This window comes from Taeniopygia guttata, chromosome 4 (genome assembly GCF_048771995.1).
Source record: "Taeniopygia guttata chromosome 4, bTaeGut7.mat, whole genome shotgun sequence".
NCBI lineage: Eukaryota > Metazoa > Chordata > Aves > Passeriformes > Estrildidae > Taeniopygia > Taeniopygia guttata.
Window position 1 is genome coordinate 27228804 of NC_133028.1, and position 14589 is coordinate 27243392.

Here is a 14589-nt window from a genome sequence, read left to right on the forward strand (position 1 = left end):
CACAAGAGATTCTCTTTTTTTTTTTTTTCCCAGATGGTGAAACACACAAATCACAACATATTCTGGAAAAAGCACAGTAGTCTTGATTGCAAACATTCTCATTAAAACAACTGTCTGGCTGAGGGCCTTTATTTAGAAAGGAAAATTTACTTAACAGAGGCAATGTCTGTTGCTAGCAAGCAATGACTCTTTTACAGTTGAATTACATGTCGTTGTAAACATCATAACACTAGGAAACAAATAATTTTAATATGCTTTTAATATAATCAAGATAGTAAAGACCTTCTTAACAGAATCTGGTTTAAGAATATTTACATTTGAGTGATTTTTAATTGTACATTAATGACAAATAATTATTGTAAGGAAAACAGTATGTCCATGTACTCAGCATTCCTGCAGTTTTAGTTCTAAGTCAGGAATCTGTAATCCTGAAAAATAAGGTAGAGTATTAGCTGTTGATATACCTCTAAGTTGATATAAGATTTAAAAATGATGGCAGAATAAAATACATTAGAAAACACATAGTATTGATCTACGTTTTTACATCTCTCCAAATAGTTGCAGGCATTGAAATGAAATCTTGAAGTTTGCACCCAGTTTCAGAGTGAGTTTTTTATCTTTGTGAGATTAGGGAATTACATTCAGGATGTCAGTTTACTTCTCAGCATTCTTTTGACGGGTAGTTGACTCAGTTCTTTCTTAGACTTACTTGTCATCATCAGTACTTCCCAAATTGTTTACAAACTTGGGATATTTTCCATTTCTTGCTGCCTGAAACACCTCTGTGCTCTCTGTTCTGGGAACTGAATACCTACAGCTTCTGTTCACTTCATCTGAAGGTAGGTGTAATTAACATATCTAAGTGTATTTAACACATCTGGGGAAAGTTTGTGGGTGGAAGTCTAAGCTGATTACACAGTTAAAGGCTTTCTGTGACAACTTCTGAACAAAAATATCATGGTCTATTTAGATAAAAATGAACTAATTTACATGTAGATCATGATCAAAAGCATTAAATAAATACCTCCTTAGCGAAAATCCACTGATCTCCTTCCATTACGTGGCTGAAAGACAAATATTCAGTAAGTTATATATTCTGCCAAACTGACAAGATTTAGTAACAAAGCTCCAAACAACTTGGTGTATATAGAAATTAGTGAATTTCTCAGTAGTGTCATTATAATTGTTGTCAAAGACAGACCTAAGATAAGTTATTGTTTAATCTGTATCTACCTCTGGAGGAGAATTACACACTAAAATTTACTGCATATTGATTTGAAGAATGAATTTTCCATCTTGTATGATTTTATATAGGGGAGAAAGCCATAAGAAGTCACTTCAAGAGTGACTTCACTTATTCTTTTTGCATTTTCTTAAAATGTGTTTTCTGGTTGTTATAATTATTGCATTATAAGTGCTTGTTGCTATTGACAAACATACACTTGACACCCTCAATGATTTTCTTTTTAGACTGTATTCTTTGACATAAGCAAGGACTTTCTCTCCTTTCACTGCAGTGTTTTTCAGGAATATTTTGCACTGCTGAGGGACTAAAGCTGATAAAAAAATTCTTCCTGGACTTAAAAAGGATTTGTCTTTTACTCTGGAAGCATGAATGCACCAATGTTAATATTACCCATAACTTTGGCCAGTCATAACAATTCTAAGGATCCAAGCCTGATACATAAGAAATGTAACTATACAAATCTGTGGTCTTTTCATTTGAATTATAGAATAATTTAGTTTGCAAAAAGACCTTTAAGATCATCAAATACAACCCTAGCCACACTTTTATTTAAAGCCATCAGCCACTTTCTTATTTAAGTAGAAATACTAACCAAAATCAAGAGAACTATTCAAACTTCTGACATGCCACCTTCTCAATTTTGCTAAAGTGAAGTAAAAAGGCTCTATGGTGTAAAAGATGAACATAGTGGAGTCAGTCTCATGAGAATTTTTTTTTTTTTTCTGTATATAGGTTCATACCTTACTGGTCAAAACAGAAGGAAAATGGTAAAGTGAGACCTAGCACAGTGTGTAAGCATGGGATCATATTTATATCATGTGCAAACATACCCTATTGAACAATGCTTTACGAAGATTTTTCCAAGATGCCATATTTTCTAGAACTTTCTCTGACAAATAGATACAAAATAACCAATGACTTCTTAAGGTATAGAATGGTATCATGTATACACAAACCTAGGAATATGCTTTTTAAAAAATTCCTACAATTTTAATACAAGGAAGTGTCAGGAGCAGACCTGGAGATGTACTGTAGGGTGGAATGGTCTAACTGAAAAAAGTATCCTTAATCACAGTAATTCTTTCTATAATTCGGTTATTTCTCTACTTTTTTTTTTTTTTAACTTTCACCACAAAGCAAAAAGAAAAAAAAAAATACCCTGTAGAAGAAGTAGCCTCTGCTTTGAATCCCTCCAGGTCCTTGGAGTTCTTCCTGAAGAAAAAAATATTTTAAATTATATCTACAGCTGTAAATTAGTACATACAGAGAGGTTATTTATGTATATATAAAAAATATTTCTTCAGTACTACATGCAGTCTTACTCCTTAAATGCTTTGTGTGCATTTCTCCATGTCAGTAACACAAAGTTTATGTTGTCATATAGAAATAGAAGAGAACATATGAATGGAGCCAAATTCCACTTGAAGATTTAGGTCAGGTGAGATTGCTTTTGAATGGTACTAGGAATGATGAACAGCCTTTGCCTCTGATTTTCCAGGGTTCACTATCCAGGCACAACAAGAATGTCTTCATGGTAGCCATCTCTACAGATAGAGTTGCTTTTTGCATCTTGCAGGAGGACAAAAATTACAAAGTTTAAATATCAGAAATACTTGGGCTTCTCCCAGGAATGAGATGCCAGACTGTTCCCAAAGATGTACCATAACCATGCCTCTCACATTAACTCCCAAAGAGCAGTACTTGTGATAGTCTATCTTGTCCATGCTGCACACAGGGTGAAACAGCTGCCTAGTGATCTATATAGGAAGGAGACTAACAAATGATGAAGAAAATAGAAATTCTATTTAAATGTAACAAGTACAAAGCATGAGGTATCCAGTTGCTTTAATGAGACCTTCATGATTAGAGAACACATAAGCTTAATCACAGTGTTTTATCTGCTTCTGTTGGTATCAGATAGGAGTGATGTGTCTGTCCTGCAGGTGGGGAGACAAGAAATTTGAGAAACAAAATAGTCTCAGTATTATGCTTACCAGAACATTAAAATGAAGAGGGCTTTTATTTAGCAATGGGGGTATTTCACAACTAAAAACTGGGGTGCTATGATCTCTTGGGTAAACATCATAAGGTGAAGTGTCATAGAAAGGAATCACATCTGCTCTCTTCTAATGCTGTGACAATTGTGTAAAACAGGATGACTCCCATCATTTCCAAACTACAGAAGCAGGTTCAATCCAGGGAAGCTTTCAAAGGAAGTTGAGTTTAAACTATACATTATTTTAGAGAACTGATTTTAATTCTGACTTCAATTCTTCACATATAGCATTGTATTCAGTTTCTTACTGTACACAGAACATCTGTATGATTTTTATTTCTATTGTCCTTCTTATTCTAGGATTATCTGCATTTGAAACGTCCATCTTGGATTTATAATCTGATCACTACTATAATTTTTTATATTTATATTTCAAAAGGGTAAAAATTTTTCTGTACCTTGCCATTTGAGTCTTATGGTATTCATATGTAATATTTTCTAATTTTTCTATTCAATGTATGAAAAAAACTGAAAACAGGAACAAAATAGGCAGCTGTTGCAAGAAATTCATCCAGAACAGAAAAGTAGTCAAGAGTAAAACTACTAGTGAGAAATTGTGATTTATGTTAATGTCATTTTCCTCTTACAACCATACCCTCCTTAAGGATTACGTGTTCTTGTTGGAGTTCATATTAGAAGTTTGGTATTATGTAAACAGCTGAAGCTAACAATCTGTAATTTTTGTAACACCTGCCTTCTAAATTACTAAGGGTTTGCAGATGTTAAAAAAACCTGCCATAATAAATACGCAAGTTTGTTCACAAACCTGCATGTATATATTATACAGAAATAAATGTATTCATGAAGATGTATGATTACTTAGAGTTTTATTTTAATGCCTGCCCTTTAGAAGACATTTTGCCCAGTCTCTTATATTGACTAGCCCAAATAATGCTTGAGTCTTCTTTCTTAGATCATATCCTATCAGGCAGGCTGTAGCTCAAGAAAAATCAAAGCCGTGAAAAAATCTGGTGCTGTCTCAAATTGGAGAGAAAAAATGAATTTAATAGAGCATGTTTTCTCCTTCACCCATCCACCTTTTCAATTCCTTATCTAGTCAGGAAGAGAGGTGGGTGTGTTTATGTACAGCAGGTTCTGTTTTTCTTCCCAATATGAGGAAGAAAAAAGATCAGCAGCAAGATGATCCTTCCTGAAGCACATTGTGTGACATCGAGATTTGGGTAGTCCAACCAAAATATATAAGCAGAAAGGTCTACAAGAATCACAAAGCATAAGAACATAAGCATGCAGATTTTCAGTTTACATACGTCCAGTTTGTATCTCTTCAGTCTTCTCTCATTAAGGTGAGGAACGAGTTGCAGTAAAGGATGCAGGACAGATGACTGAGAGGACACGAACACACATACATGAGCAACAGTGAAATTTGGTCCTTATGATGCAAAAAAAAAGTCTCTTTCTGCAGTATTGACTCGTGGACCAAGCATGGACCAATAAAGGACTGAAGTTTTGAGAAACTTATTAATTGAAAACTTTTTTTTTTAACATTTTGACTTGACAACAAACAGGAATCAACATTTATATTTACACTACACAGAGTGATGGAGGGAAAAGCTATATCTCCTCACCTTTACTAATTGAAAGTTCAGAACCCTTTACAGACTCCTGGAATTACTCAAACTTTGTTCAGTCTCTATGAGTGGTACTGAGAATATTTCCACACAGTGTTCCTACTAACACTTCTAGAATTTTCTACTATGGAAGTTAGCAGCTTCAACCTCTGTTGTACTGAGAAATTCATTTTACTTCAAAATAAATGGCAACAAAAACCCCTGTATTTTTTGCTAAATGGCAGTGTACAGTAGAAATCCATTCCCAAGAGACATTTGTAACCATGACACTGGTCACTCTATCTAAGCTCCAATCATGAAATTCCTTTTGTTCAACAAGACTTTAAGCTTGCAGACAGCCTAATTATGCACAGTGGCATTGTGTGCAAAGTACTCACCCTGGAAAAACACAGCTATGTGGGATTTTGGAGAGAGGTCCTCAGGAAGAAATAAATTATAAAAAAGCTGTGTTCCATTAACCAATTTAAACCTTCAACTCATATAAATGTATTTTTTTTTAATGCATTTTACTACAATACTTCTTCAAAAAGTAATGCACTTAAGAGAATTGTAATATATGGAGTAAGTAGAGTTACCAAAGTGTTATTGGACTTAATAAGCAAAAATAACTTGCTTCTTTGTAGCCAATTTTGTGCTATCTGCCTAAGGTAGGCAATATGGGATCATAATACCTAAAAAACATAGGAATCTGATGTGATTGAAGTAGTTATTGAACATCCCAGCTGTCCATTTGGGCTCTGTCTTGCAGCCAGTGGAGAGAGCTTAAAAATCTGAGAAATGATGGACCTCACCTAAGTAAGTATCTCTGAGAATGGCTAGAAAATTGTCATCTTAACAGCTAAACCAAAAGAGAGAACAGTAATCTTCTGGGAGCAGCAGCAAAGGTATTCAGGATGGTGGTGCAGTGGAATGCAGTAACCTTTTGAGTAGGAGCAGCAACAGAAATAGCTTTTTTCACTGTGCCTTAATTACCATTAAAGCCTCCAAAGCAGCTGTAGCGTGAAAACATTGACACCAATATAAGCAATGTCATTTTCTAGGAAATACACCACATATTTCTGGAAAAATGTAAAGAACAAGGCAGAAATGGGCATTGGCATGTAAGAATGATTGGTAAGAAACAAGAAAATATGAATATGTTTAACTCTCTCAAAATCTTATGGCCCATAGATGCGCACAGATAACAGAATATGTTTGCACTTCAGAAGTGAGAATGGATCATGTACTTGGCTTGTTGGTTTATGAGAATACTTTTTGAGCAACAATTCTTGGCCATGGTTTAAACTATACTTTTCATTCAAAATATAATCCAAAGTTCAAGTGAGACTTAAACACTATTTTGCCTCTATATATTTATGACATGTGCAAATTAATACACTTTAATTAAAAATTGATAAAAATGCTTTCAAGAGTATCTAATAGTTATGGTCATGTTCTCAGGTCCTGTAAGTGCACATTGTATCACTGAATGTGCTATGTTCCAATACCCGAAAAAAAGTATTTGATGTCATTCTTAAAATTTGAAACTGCAAGATTAAGATTCACTTGGGATTCCATGAATGTTTTGTTGAGTTTGTTCAATTTTTTTTTCCCACATCTGTACAGTACTGATCATCCTCTCCTATATTATTAAAACACCTTCTGTACTGTAAACATGCAACTCCCAGACCTGAGCTTGCTATACAGTTGGAGAGACTACTACAAAAAGGAATATTGCCTTGGTTTTGTATACAAGCACACATGTACTCACTCATAAGGAGGTTCTATGCCACTTACCATGACATCTGAGTTGCCCGAGTCATGAGTCTTAGAATAATGAAATAAGAACTGTTCAAAAAAATTAAAAGTCGTGTTTTACTACAAAGCAGGGCAAGAGTTTCATGATTTTCTTGCCTTTTTTTAGTGATTGTAGGACATATATAGACATCTTACCCTTTTGGTGTTGTCTTTCTCATCTAAATCCTGTGGGAATAATAGTTGGTAGAAAGGCTTTTATTCATAAAATAAAAAGAACAATGGATAATTTTGATTAAATACATAATCTTTTCAGCACTAGGTTGAAGTATCCTTCTTCTTTGGCAGGTGTATTATATGTCTTTTCATATCAATCTAACTAATCATTTCAAACTCTGTACAGAGCATTGATTACTCTGCGCTAGAAGAGTTAGATGTGTTTATGAGATGTTCCCTTGTTCATCCCCAGACTCTCCTGAGTACATTTCTTTATTGAGTAAATTTCTTTGTGTGTTGAGAATTCATAGTTTTTCTAATCTAGAGCAATAAAAAACACCTAACACCATGTACTCAACCTGGAGATAATTTTCCAAACACTGATGTATCCCTGTTGTCTTTACAAGATGTTACATTCTGGCACATGGCATTTCAGAGTAAAAACTGATAGAAGTAATTCCAGTGCTGAATGACACTTTGCATACTGGGTCCCCAGAATTCATTGTAGACAATGGTACAGTGAGAGATCAGGCTTCAAAAATGCTAAGCAGTCTAGGTAAGCAATGCTAACACACACAAAGCGTGTGTTACCTGTGGTTTCTGGAAAAATCCCATGATCAAAAAACAAAGTTCTTCCAGGGTACTGGATACCTAATGCAAAGAAAACGGGAACTTATGTATCACACTTCCAATTCTACTGTATATAACAAACAGTATCCAAATAGTAGAGTTACCTCTGTCCAACTCACCTGAGGCTGAGAATCTGTGGACAGGTAAGCAGAACATGCATCATCTATCTGTAAGGGTTAACACAGGTTTTTTAGGAAGTCAGATTAATAAAAACAAGTGAAATATGCATATTTTCAGAAAAAGGTAAATGCAGATAATGGCATGGGAAGTTTGCCTACTGTAAGGCATCCTTATAGGTCCATTCATTAAATACCTTGCATTCAAAGGGGGAAAGCGCCTTAACCATGAAAGAAAAGAAAACAACAGCAACAAACTTATACTTGCTTGACCTGAACAAACATATGCATCTGTGACCTTTATTCCCTACCCACCACATATCCCTCTTAAGTGCAAACTTCTCAGACTAAGACATATTTTAAGTTATGATTGTAAGCATCTGGGGCCTGAACTATGAACTTGAATCTCTTCTGCAATATCTTTGAATTATACACAACTGTGAAGAAAATGACAAAACTAAGGCAAGGGATTCAAGGATCGATCCTCAAACACAACTCTTTCAATTAGATTACAGCATCCCTACAAGCATATGGCACATGCATCCCTTGAGTGATTATGACATGTGCTGGCACATCTTATGCACACCACTCAATTTGTGCCAGAAGTTTCCAAAACACTGTGTGAAACACCACTACTGTTTGTCTTCAGCAGTCTTTTCAAAGCTCTTTTCATTCAGTGCTGTCATGATCTTTTCTTGGAAGAAGTACCAAACAAGTGATTCCTACCCCTACGGTTCATAACCTTGTATCAATTATATCCTCCTTCTGTCTCCTTTCCAAGATGAAAGAATAACGTAATACTGACTAATTTTTAGTAAAGTTATTACTAGGGAAGGAATAAGAAATGGAATAAAAGGTATTTGAGTTCAGGGAAATAATATTACCAGCACTGAAAGCTCAGAGTATTCTGTAAGGAAAAGTCTCCAGCACTGCAACAGAAGTTGCACAATTTAATAATGATGACAAAAAGCAACTTACAATTTTCTTAAGTAACTTCAAAGTTGTATCATAGTGACCTCCATCAGTACATGCTATTTTTTCCATGTAATATTTGGTAGTGTTAGATGAAAAAAAAATCTTTGCCACTCATGTTGTTCACAGGCTGCATATAAAACACAGTGGCTTTTTGGGTTTTTTTTTTGATAGAGCAGGCAATGCAATTGTTTTTGCAAAATTTTTATAGAAAAAAAAGCACTAAGTGACACGCATTAGCAAAGAAAACATTAAAGAAAAAAAGAGATTTAAAAAAATAATGCTTATCTGAGCACTCCAGAACAGGAGATGATTCATTTCTCCAGAGACAATCTATGAGAAAGCATTAGCAGACATAGTGGAAAAACTAATAGCTAAAACTAATAACAGGATTCCCTTTTCAAATAGGTTTTGTTGCTAACACATCCTCTCTGTTCACTTTTTCTTTCATCTTGCAAGTGTTTGAGTGTTTCACTAGTTTCGGGGTAAGAAAACGTAGAGGAAGAAGTCAGCAATGAATGAGATAAAATCAAGCTAAAGTAATTTTGGAAGCTTGTGCTTAAAAAAGGGCTGTTTCCTCTTGGGGACTGTTTGGACTTGGTTTTTATTTGTTTATTTACTTGACACAGAGAACTACCATAATTCAGTAGCAGAACAAGCCAAGTACTGCCTTGTGTTCAACACAATGGTATCTTTCAGCTAAAACCTTCACAGACAAAGCAAGGGCTGAGGAAAAGCCACCATTTCTGTTAAGTTCTTTTTAAAAAATTAGTAGTTTCTGTCTTTTATGCTTCTGCTCCAAAATTTTCTCTCCTGTCTCAGAAATGTCATCTGAGGGTAGGAGACTGCAAGTTGCTTGGGGTTGCTTAATTAACATAAAGAAACAAAAGGAAGTAAGAGACAAGTAATGAAACAAAATACTTAGTTACAAAGTTCTCAGTTTTATAAACTCAAAACCACTCCTGGAACATACTAGTTTTATTTGGAGGCGGGGATTCTCCTCAATGATCTACTAGTAAAGTAGCAAAGAGGGAAGAATTATTACTTACTTGCACATTATGAAACCCCAGTGACCTAGTATGAGTGAGTAATTATGCTGATTTAGGGTATGTGACTATATATCTAATTCTCTTTCTTTAGACCCTTTCCAGTCCAGCATAATTCTGGTTCTAATGGTAAGTTTTATATTGCTTCTATTACAAAATTAAAAAAAAAAAATTAGTATCTTATGCATACCATTTTCTTCATTGAAATCTACAGGACCTTTATCTTGGCTTCCAGGTACCACAGGGACAAATCTTACAGCCAGCAAATCTTATCAAGACATGCAGAAATGTATAAAATAGCTTTTTAAATACAGAATGTAAATAACTAATTTTCAAAAACTCCTTATAGCTATCAGGATCTTACTTCCCAAGAGACCATTTTTTCCTGGGTGATAAGCATCACTAGGGCTCATTCAAGTGCCAGTCTAGAATAGGTTAGGTTTTGAGTCACCATGTCCAATAGGAGCTGTGGGGAGATGACAGTAAGCAGAATGTCTCCTATAATTGTCCCAATCAGAAGACATTTACTCTCTGTATCTGCCCCCCTGATGAGTCACTTATTTTCCAATGTTATCAAAAGCTACTAAATTAAATGTCAACACAACAGTTGACAGTTGCAGAACACCAGGACATGCAAGTTACAGGATAAACCCTCTCCACATGTTATGCCCTGCCACTCCATCTGTTCCAAAAGGGCAGGGAAGAGCCTGTGTTAACACATGCGTCACACTCAACAAACTTTCATTTCAGAGATGACAGTGGAAGTTATGATACCAATCAGTAGCCAAATGTTAGAGGGGCTAATTGACACAGTACATTGTCCTTTACCTAGTAAATTGAGAGGCTAGGATAGGATTGAACAGTGTCCCAACCTTGTGTGCAGAACAGAGGATGCAAGAAGATTGGATGAGTTGAAACAATTCCTGAGTATCATGTACAGACTATAAAGCTACCAGATGTGAGGGACACTGTGATGCTTCCAGGGACAGTGTCTGCCTGGTCATTGACAGTTATCAAATATAGCTCTCCATTGAGACAAGACAGTCTCCTCTCAGAATGACATCTCAGCACTTAGTACCAACATCCTCCTGAAGCAACTGTTCAGAATACCTGGAAAAATAAATATTTCACCTCTTTGCTGATGCCAGGATAGGAGACATACAGGAAGACGTAGTGGAAGAAAATACAGCTGAACTCTGTGCAAGAGAAACACTGGATAGTGAGGTGGGACTGTAGCAAGCATGGGCAGAGAAGAAATGGAAGGATACCACATGGCAGATGATGCTTACCTCTTTCAACAGCTGCAAATCCTCATCTGATTTGAGTGCTTGGGATGGCATTGGTGCACCTGGAAGCACAAACTGTGCTTAGCAATGCTGTACAGCAAAGGTCTTTTGTGTAAGTGTCCCACATCAGACGTACCTAGCACACTTATTAACTGCAGAGGCCGAGAGCTGCTTGGTCCAAGGAAGTCTGTGACCTGGGTGCTCTGTGGTTTTTGCCTGCTCTATTTCAGCAACACAGCAGGATGCTTTTTCACAATTCACAGCAGATATGGGCATTCACATAATAACAATAAACTGTGTGGAGGTTACTTAGGCCTCACTGAGGCCTACTCAGAAAATCGCATTCCAGTTCCTACTACCATGAGCTTTCTGAGAGCTCTGCTCACCTCCAGTGCACGCATTGTGAGTTGAGGATCTGGACTCTACTTCTTGCCTTCTTGTATGCTACAGCTGCAGAATTGAACATGCACTACATAATGTACGATTGCATATGAATAGTGCCCATGATATGAACATGTTTTGACAAGATGATAGTTCATCTGTAACTGGATTTGTTTCCTCTGTCTTGAATATGCGATGTGGAAAAGCTTGTCCCTTAGTACATTAAATGTGTTCTTAATTGCATAACAATGCAGCGAAGCTGTGCTTAACTTGGGGGATCTCCTTTCTCTATCTCTACCCACCCAGGCTGCAGATTCAGAAGTCACTGTCCCAGTATCCCTTCCAGCTCAATGTCCAGAATGTCCCTCTTACCACATTATTATTTTACCTGGCAGTGTATTTCTGATAGCAGTGTACTGTTAGAGTCTCTGTAAGTAACAGAAATGAGCATCACCAAATTGTGAGTATGTCAGACACCACGCAGTGATGTCAGTGAGGGGATGTGCTGTAAATCCCATGGGAGGGAAACTGGTGCTGGACCTCTAGACCTAGCTAGAATGTCCAGGGAGCAGGGAATAAATGCCATCATGTTATTTGTTTTACATTTACTCCTGATAACAATAATCACAACAGTAGTTAGTTCCAGGCATTAATGGAATGGGATGGATTTCAAAACCACATTTTTGTACGGGCGCAGACTTGAGGCAACCAATTTTTATGGATGTTTGCTTTGCCCCGAGAAAGAATTAGAGGGGATCTTAATTTCACACTATATAGAAGTGTTATTTTTTAAAAAATCTCTGAGTTGCTCACATAACAAGGAAACTGATTTCCAATTATTTGTTTCATTTCAAAGAAAAATGCCAAATAAATTAAAGGTGCTACAGTTGTCTTATGTTGTCTTCTGCTCTTAAATTAGTGTATTCAAACTGGAGTGCTACCTGAGATTAGTATCCTAGTTAAGAGTGGGACAGGGCAATATTTCAAATTAGCACACCTTCCCCATCAGAGCATTGCCTGCCTATCTCTGAACACCAATTCTGCAACTGACTGGCTCCCAAGGATTTTCAGGAAGACCTAAAGAAATTCATTTGCATGCATTAGTAAACCTTAGAGCAACAAGCAGGAAAGCCTGAGTATTATAACTTTCTCCATTTTTTTGGCCTGTAGCATAAACTTCTGGACAGAGAAGATAAACTATTTCCCACTCCTCACTTTCCTTTACCCTTCTCTACATAGTCAGAAATTTTTATTTCATATGCAATCCCATCTATTTTGTGAACCTAGGACTGTGTTCCTCCAAAGACTGAGCAGTGTTCCTTCATCACCCCATTCAGAACAGGGCTGCAGTACCTAAAGGACTTCATTCATTTCCACATCAGCACACACAGTGAAATATTAAGGTTTTTTGCAATATTCACAACAAAACCATAGGGAGAATGGGAAAAAAAAAAAAAAAAAAAAAAAAAAAAAGAAGGCAAGAGAGAGAAGAGAGAGAGAGAAGACAGAGAGAAAGAAAGAAAGAAGCATGTGCTATTGAAGAAAAGAGTACTATTTAAAGGGAACACAGAGGAGGAAATCTTTCTACAAAATCAACATTGTCGGTAGCACATTTGCGCTCCTATCCTTCAGTTCTGCCATCTTTAAGAAATTAAATTTCTTTCAAGGCAGTAGAATGCCAGATGCACAGCCTGCGACTCACATCTTCTTACATTTTCTCTTCCCTCCACTGCATCCCTAAACAAGCTCCTGGCAATCATTTGTGTGAGAACAGTGATGAAATACTGTGTGCCACTGCCGTCCGTTGTGCTCCTCTTCCTTCCCTCTGCTCTTCCACATCTTCAGAACTTCTTTTTAACATATTGAGTATGCTGCCATGAGATTTCTTTCGTTATTGATATTAAAAAAAAAAAAAAAAGCAGGAAAAAGCCCTCACAACTAAAGCAAATCACACAAATGAAATACAAACAAAATAGAAATGGTCCTTGCACGGCATTTTGTTACATTACTTTACAAGCTGTAAGCAGCTAATCTATCTGAGGTGGGAAAATAGAGTCGAAAAGAGAGTATGGTTTGTTAAACAGTCCGTTGGATGTTTCACAAGAGCCCCCTGCTACAAAAATTGCAACTTTCAGGATTCCTCACCTGATAAATATAGCAATATTTATAGGTTGGAATGAGTGACAGAAGGTCTTAATTTGTCCTGCAATTTTGTGACACATGTTGTTTCAAGTCTTTTCTTACCTTTTAAAATCAGAGTAAATCATACTTAAAATTACATCTCTTTCAACAAAAGCCTGTTTCCCAAGGTGCTGGAGTGTTTTGCCGGGACAGGGTAACCCTGCCGGGACACGGGAAGAAGCCCCCCAGACCCATCCCCGGAGCAGTGCCAGGAGCTGCCCCGCAAGGCTGGCAGGCTGCGGGCACCCTGCTCCCCGATAATGGGCAGAGCTGGCGGCCAGGACGGGATTGCGATCGGGACGAGCCTCACCTCTGCAAGCAGGAATGGAGGAAGCGAGGAGAAGGCAGAGGAGGAGCAGCGGGGACCCGGGCAGCGCGGCGCCGTCCGCTCCGTGCCGCGGGCTGCGCTCGGGGGCGGCCGCGGGGGGCTGAGGGTGCCACAGGTGTCCCATGTCCGCCGAGCTCCCGCCGCCGCCGCTCCGCCAGCCGCTCTTCTGGGCATGTCCTCGCTGCCTGCCCCAATTTTTTAAATCCCCCCCGACACGTGGCCCAGCCCCAGCCCGGCTCGGGAGGGCTGCCCGCTCCCCCCGGGGCCGGCGGCGGGTGACTCAGCCCGCTCCGCCCCAGCAGGGCCGCTGCAGCCGCGCCGTGCGGCGGGGTCCCTGCTCCGCACGGAGCCGAGGCGCTGGCCGGGCTCCACGCCCTTTATGAACTCCCTCCTTAACAAAGAAACCCGTGCTTTTAATCCCCCGGAGCCCTGCGGGAGCCGCGGTGACTGGCGCGGCAGGCAGCGCTCCCGCACTGCCGTGGATGTTCCGAGCGATGAGACGAGGGCGGCGAAGGGCGCTCAGACACTGTCCCAGCCCGCTGCGCGGGGGAGAGGCGTGATTTAAAGCGGGGAAATCGGGCCCACTAGCTGATTTGCCTCCAGCTAGCTGAACTTGGGAGTAAACCTCGTGAAGCCTGCATGTGGGAGAAGCCATCGGTGGCTCTGGGGATGGGCACCCTTTTGTCTCAGCATCCGCTGACTGGTCACTGAATTGTCTGGAGACTCCCCGGCTCCAGAGGTGTGACTGCCTCCAGACTTTTCCTATGCCTTCAATACACACAATGCCACACCATGAAACTGAAGTCAC

At 38.4% G+C, this 14589-nt stretch overlaps 1 protein-coding gene across 4 annotated transcripts; it reads right to left on the reverse strand.

Annotated features, from left to right (window-relative positions):
• Nucleotides 1–86: 86 nt before the first annotated feature.
• On the reverse strand, nt 87–14346 carry NMU (neuromedin U). Of its 4 annotated transcripts, XM_012573492.5 has the most exons (10): nt 13764–14341; nt 10895–10953; nt 7591–7638; nt 7433–7492; nt 6824–6853; nt 6668–6718; nt 4571–4645; nt 2405–2458; nt 1025–1064; nt 87–428 (listed from the first exon to the last, which is right to left on the reverse strand). In XM_012573492.5, exons 1-9 carry the CDS (start codon nt 13903–13905, stop codon nt 1029–1031), a joined length of 555 nt encoding a protein of 184 aa, XP_012428946.4. In that variant the 5' UTR covers nt 13906–14341; the 3' UTR covers nt 87–428; nt 1025–1028. The 4 variants fall into 4 exon arrangements, with proteins under 4 accessions (XP_012428946.4, XP_072784282.1, XP_030126966.4 ...); XM_072928181.1 differs by lacking the exon at nt 6824–6853 and having other exon boundaries at nt 13764–14346; XM_030271106.4 differs by lacking the exon at nt 4571–4645 and having other exon boundaries at nt 13764–14328.
• Nucleotides 14347–14589: the final 243 nt, after the last annotated feature.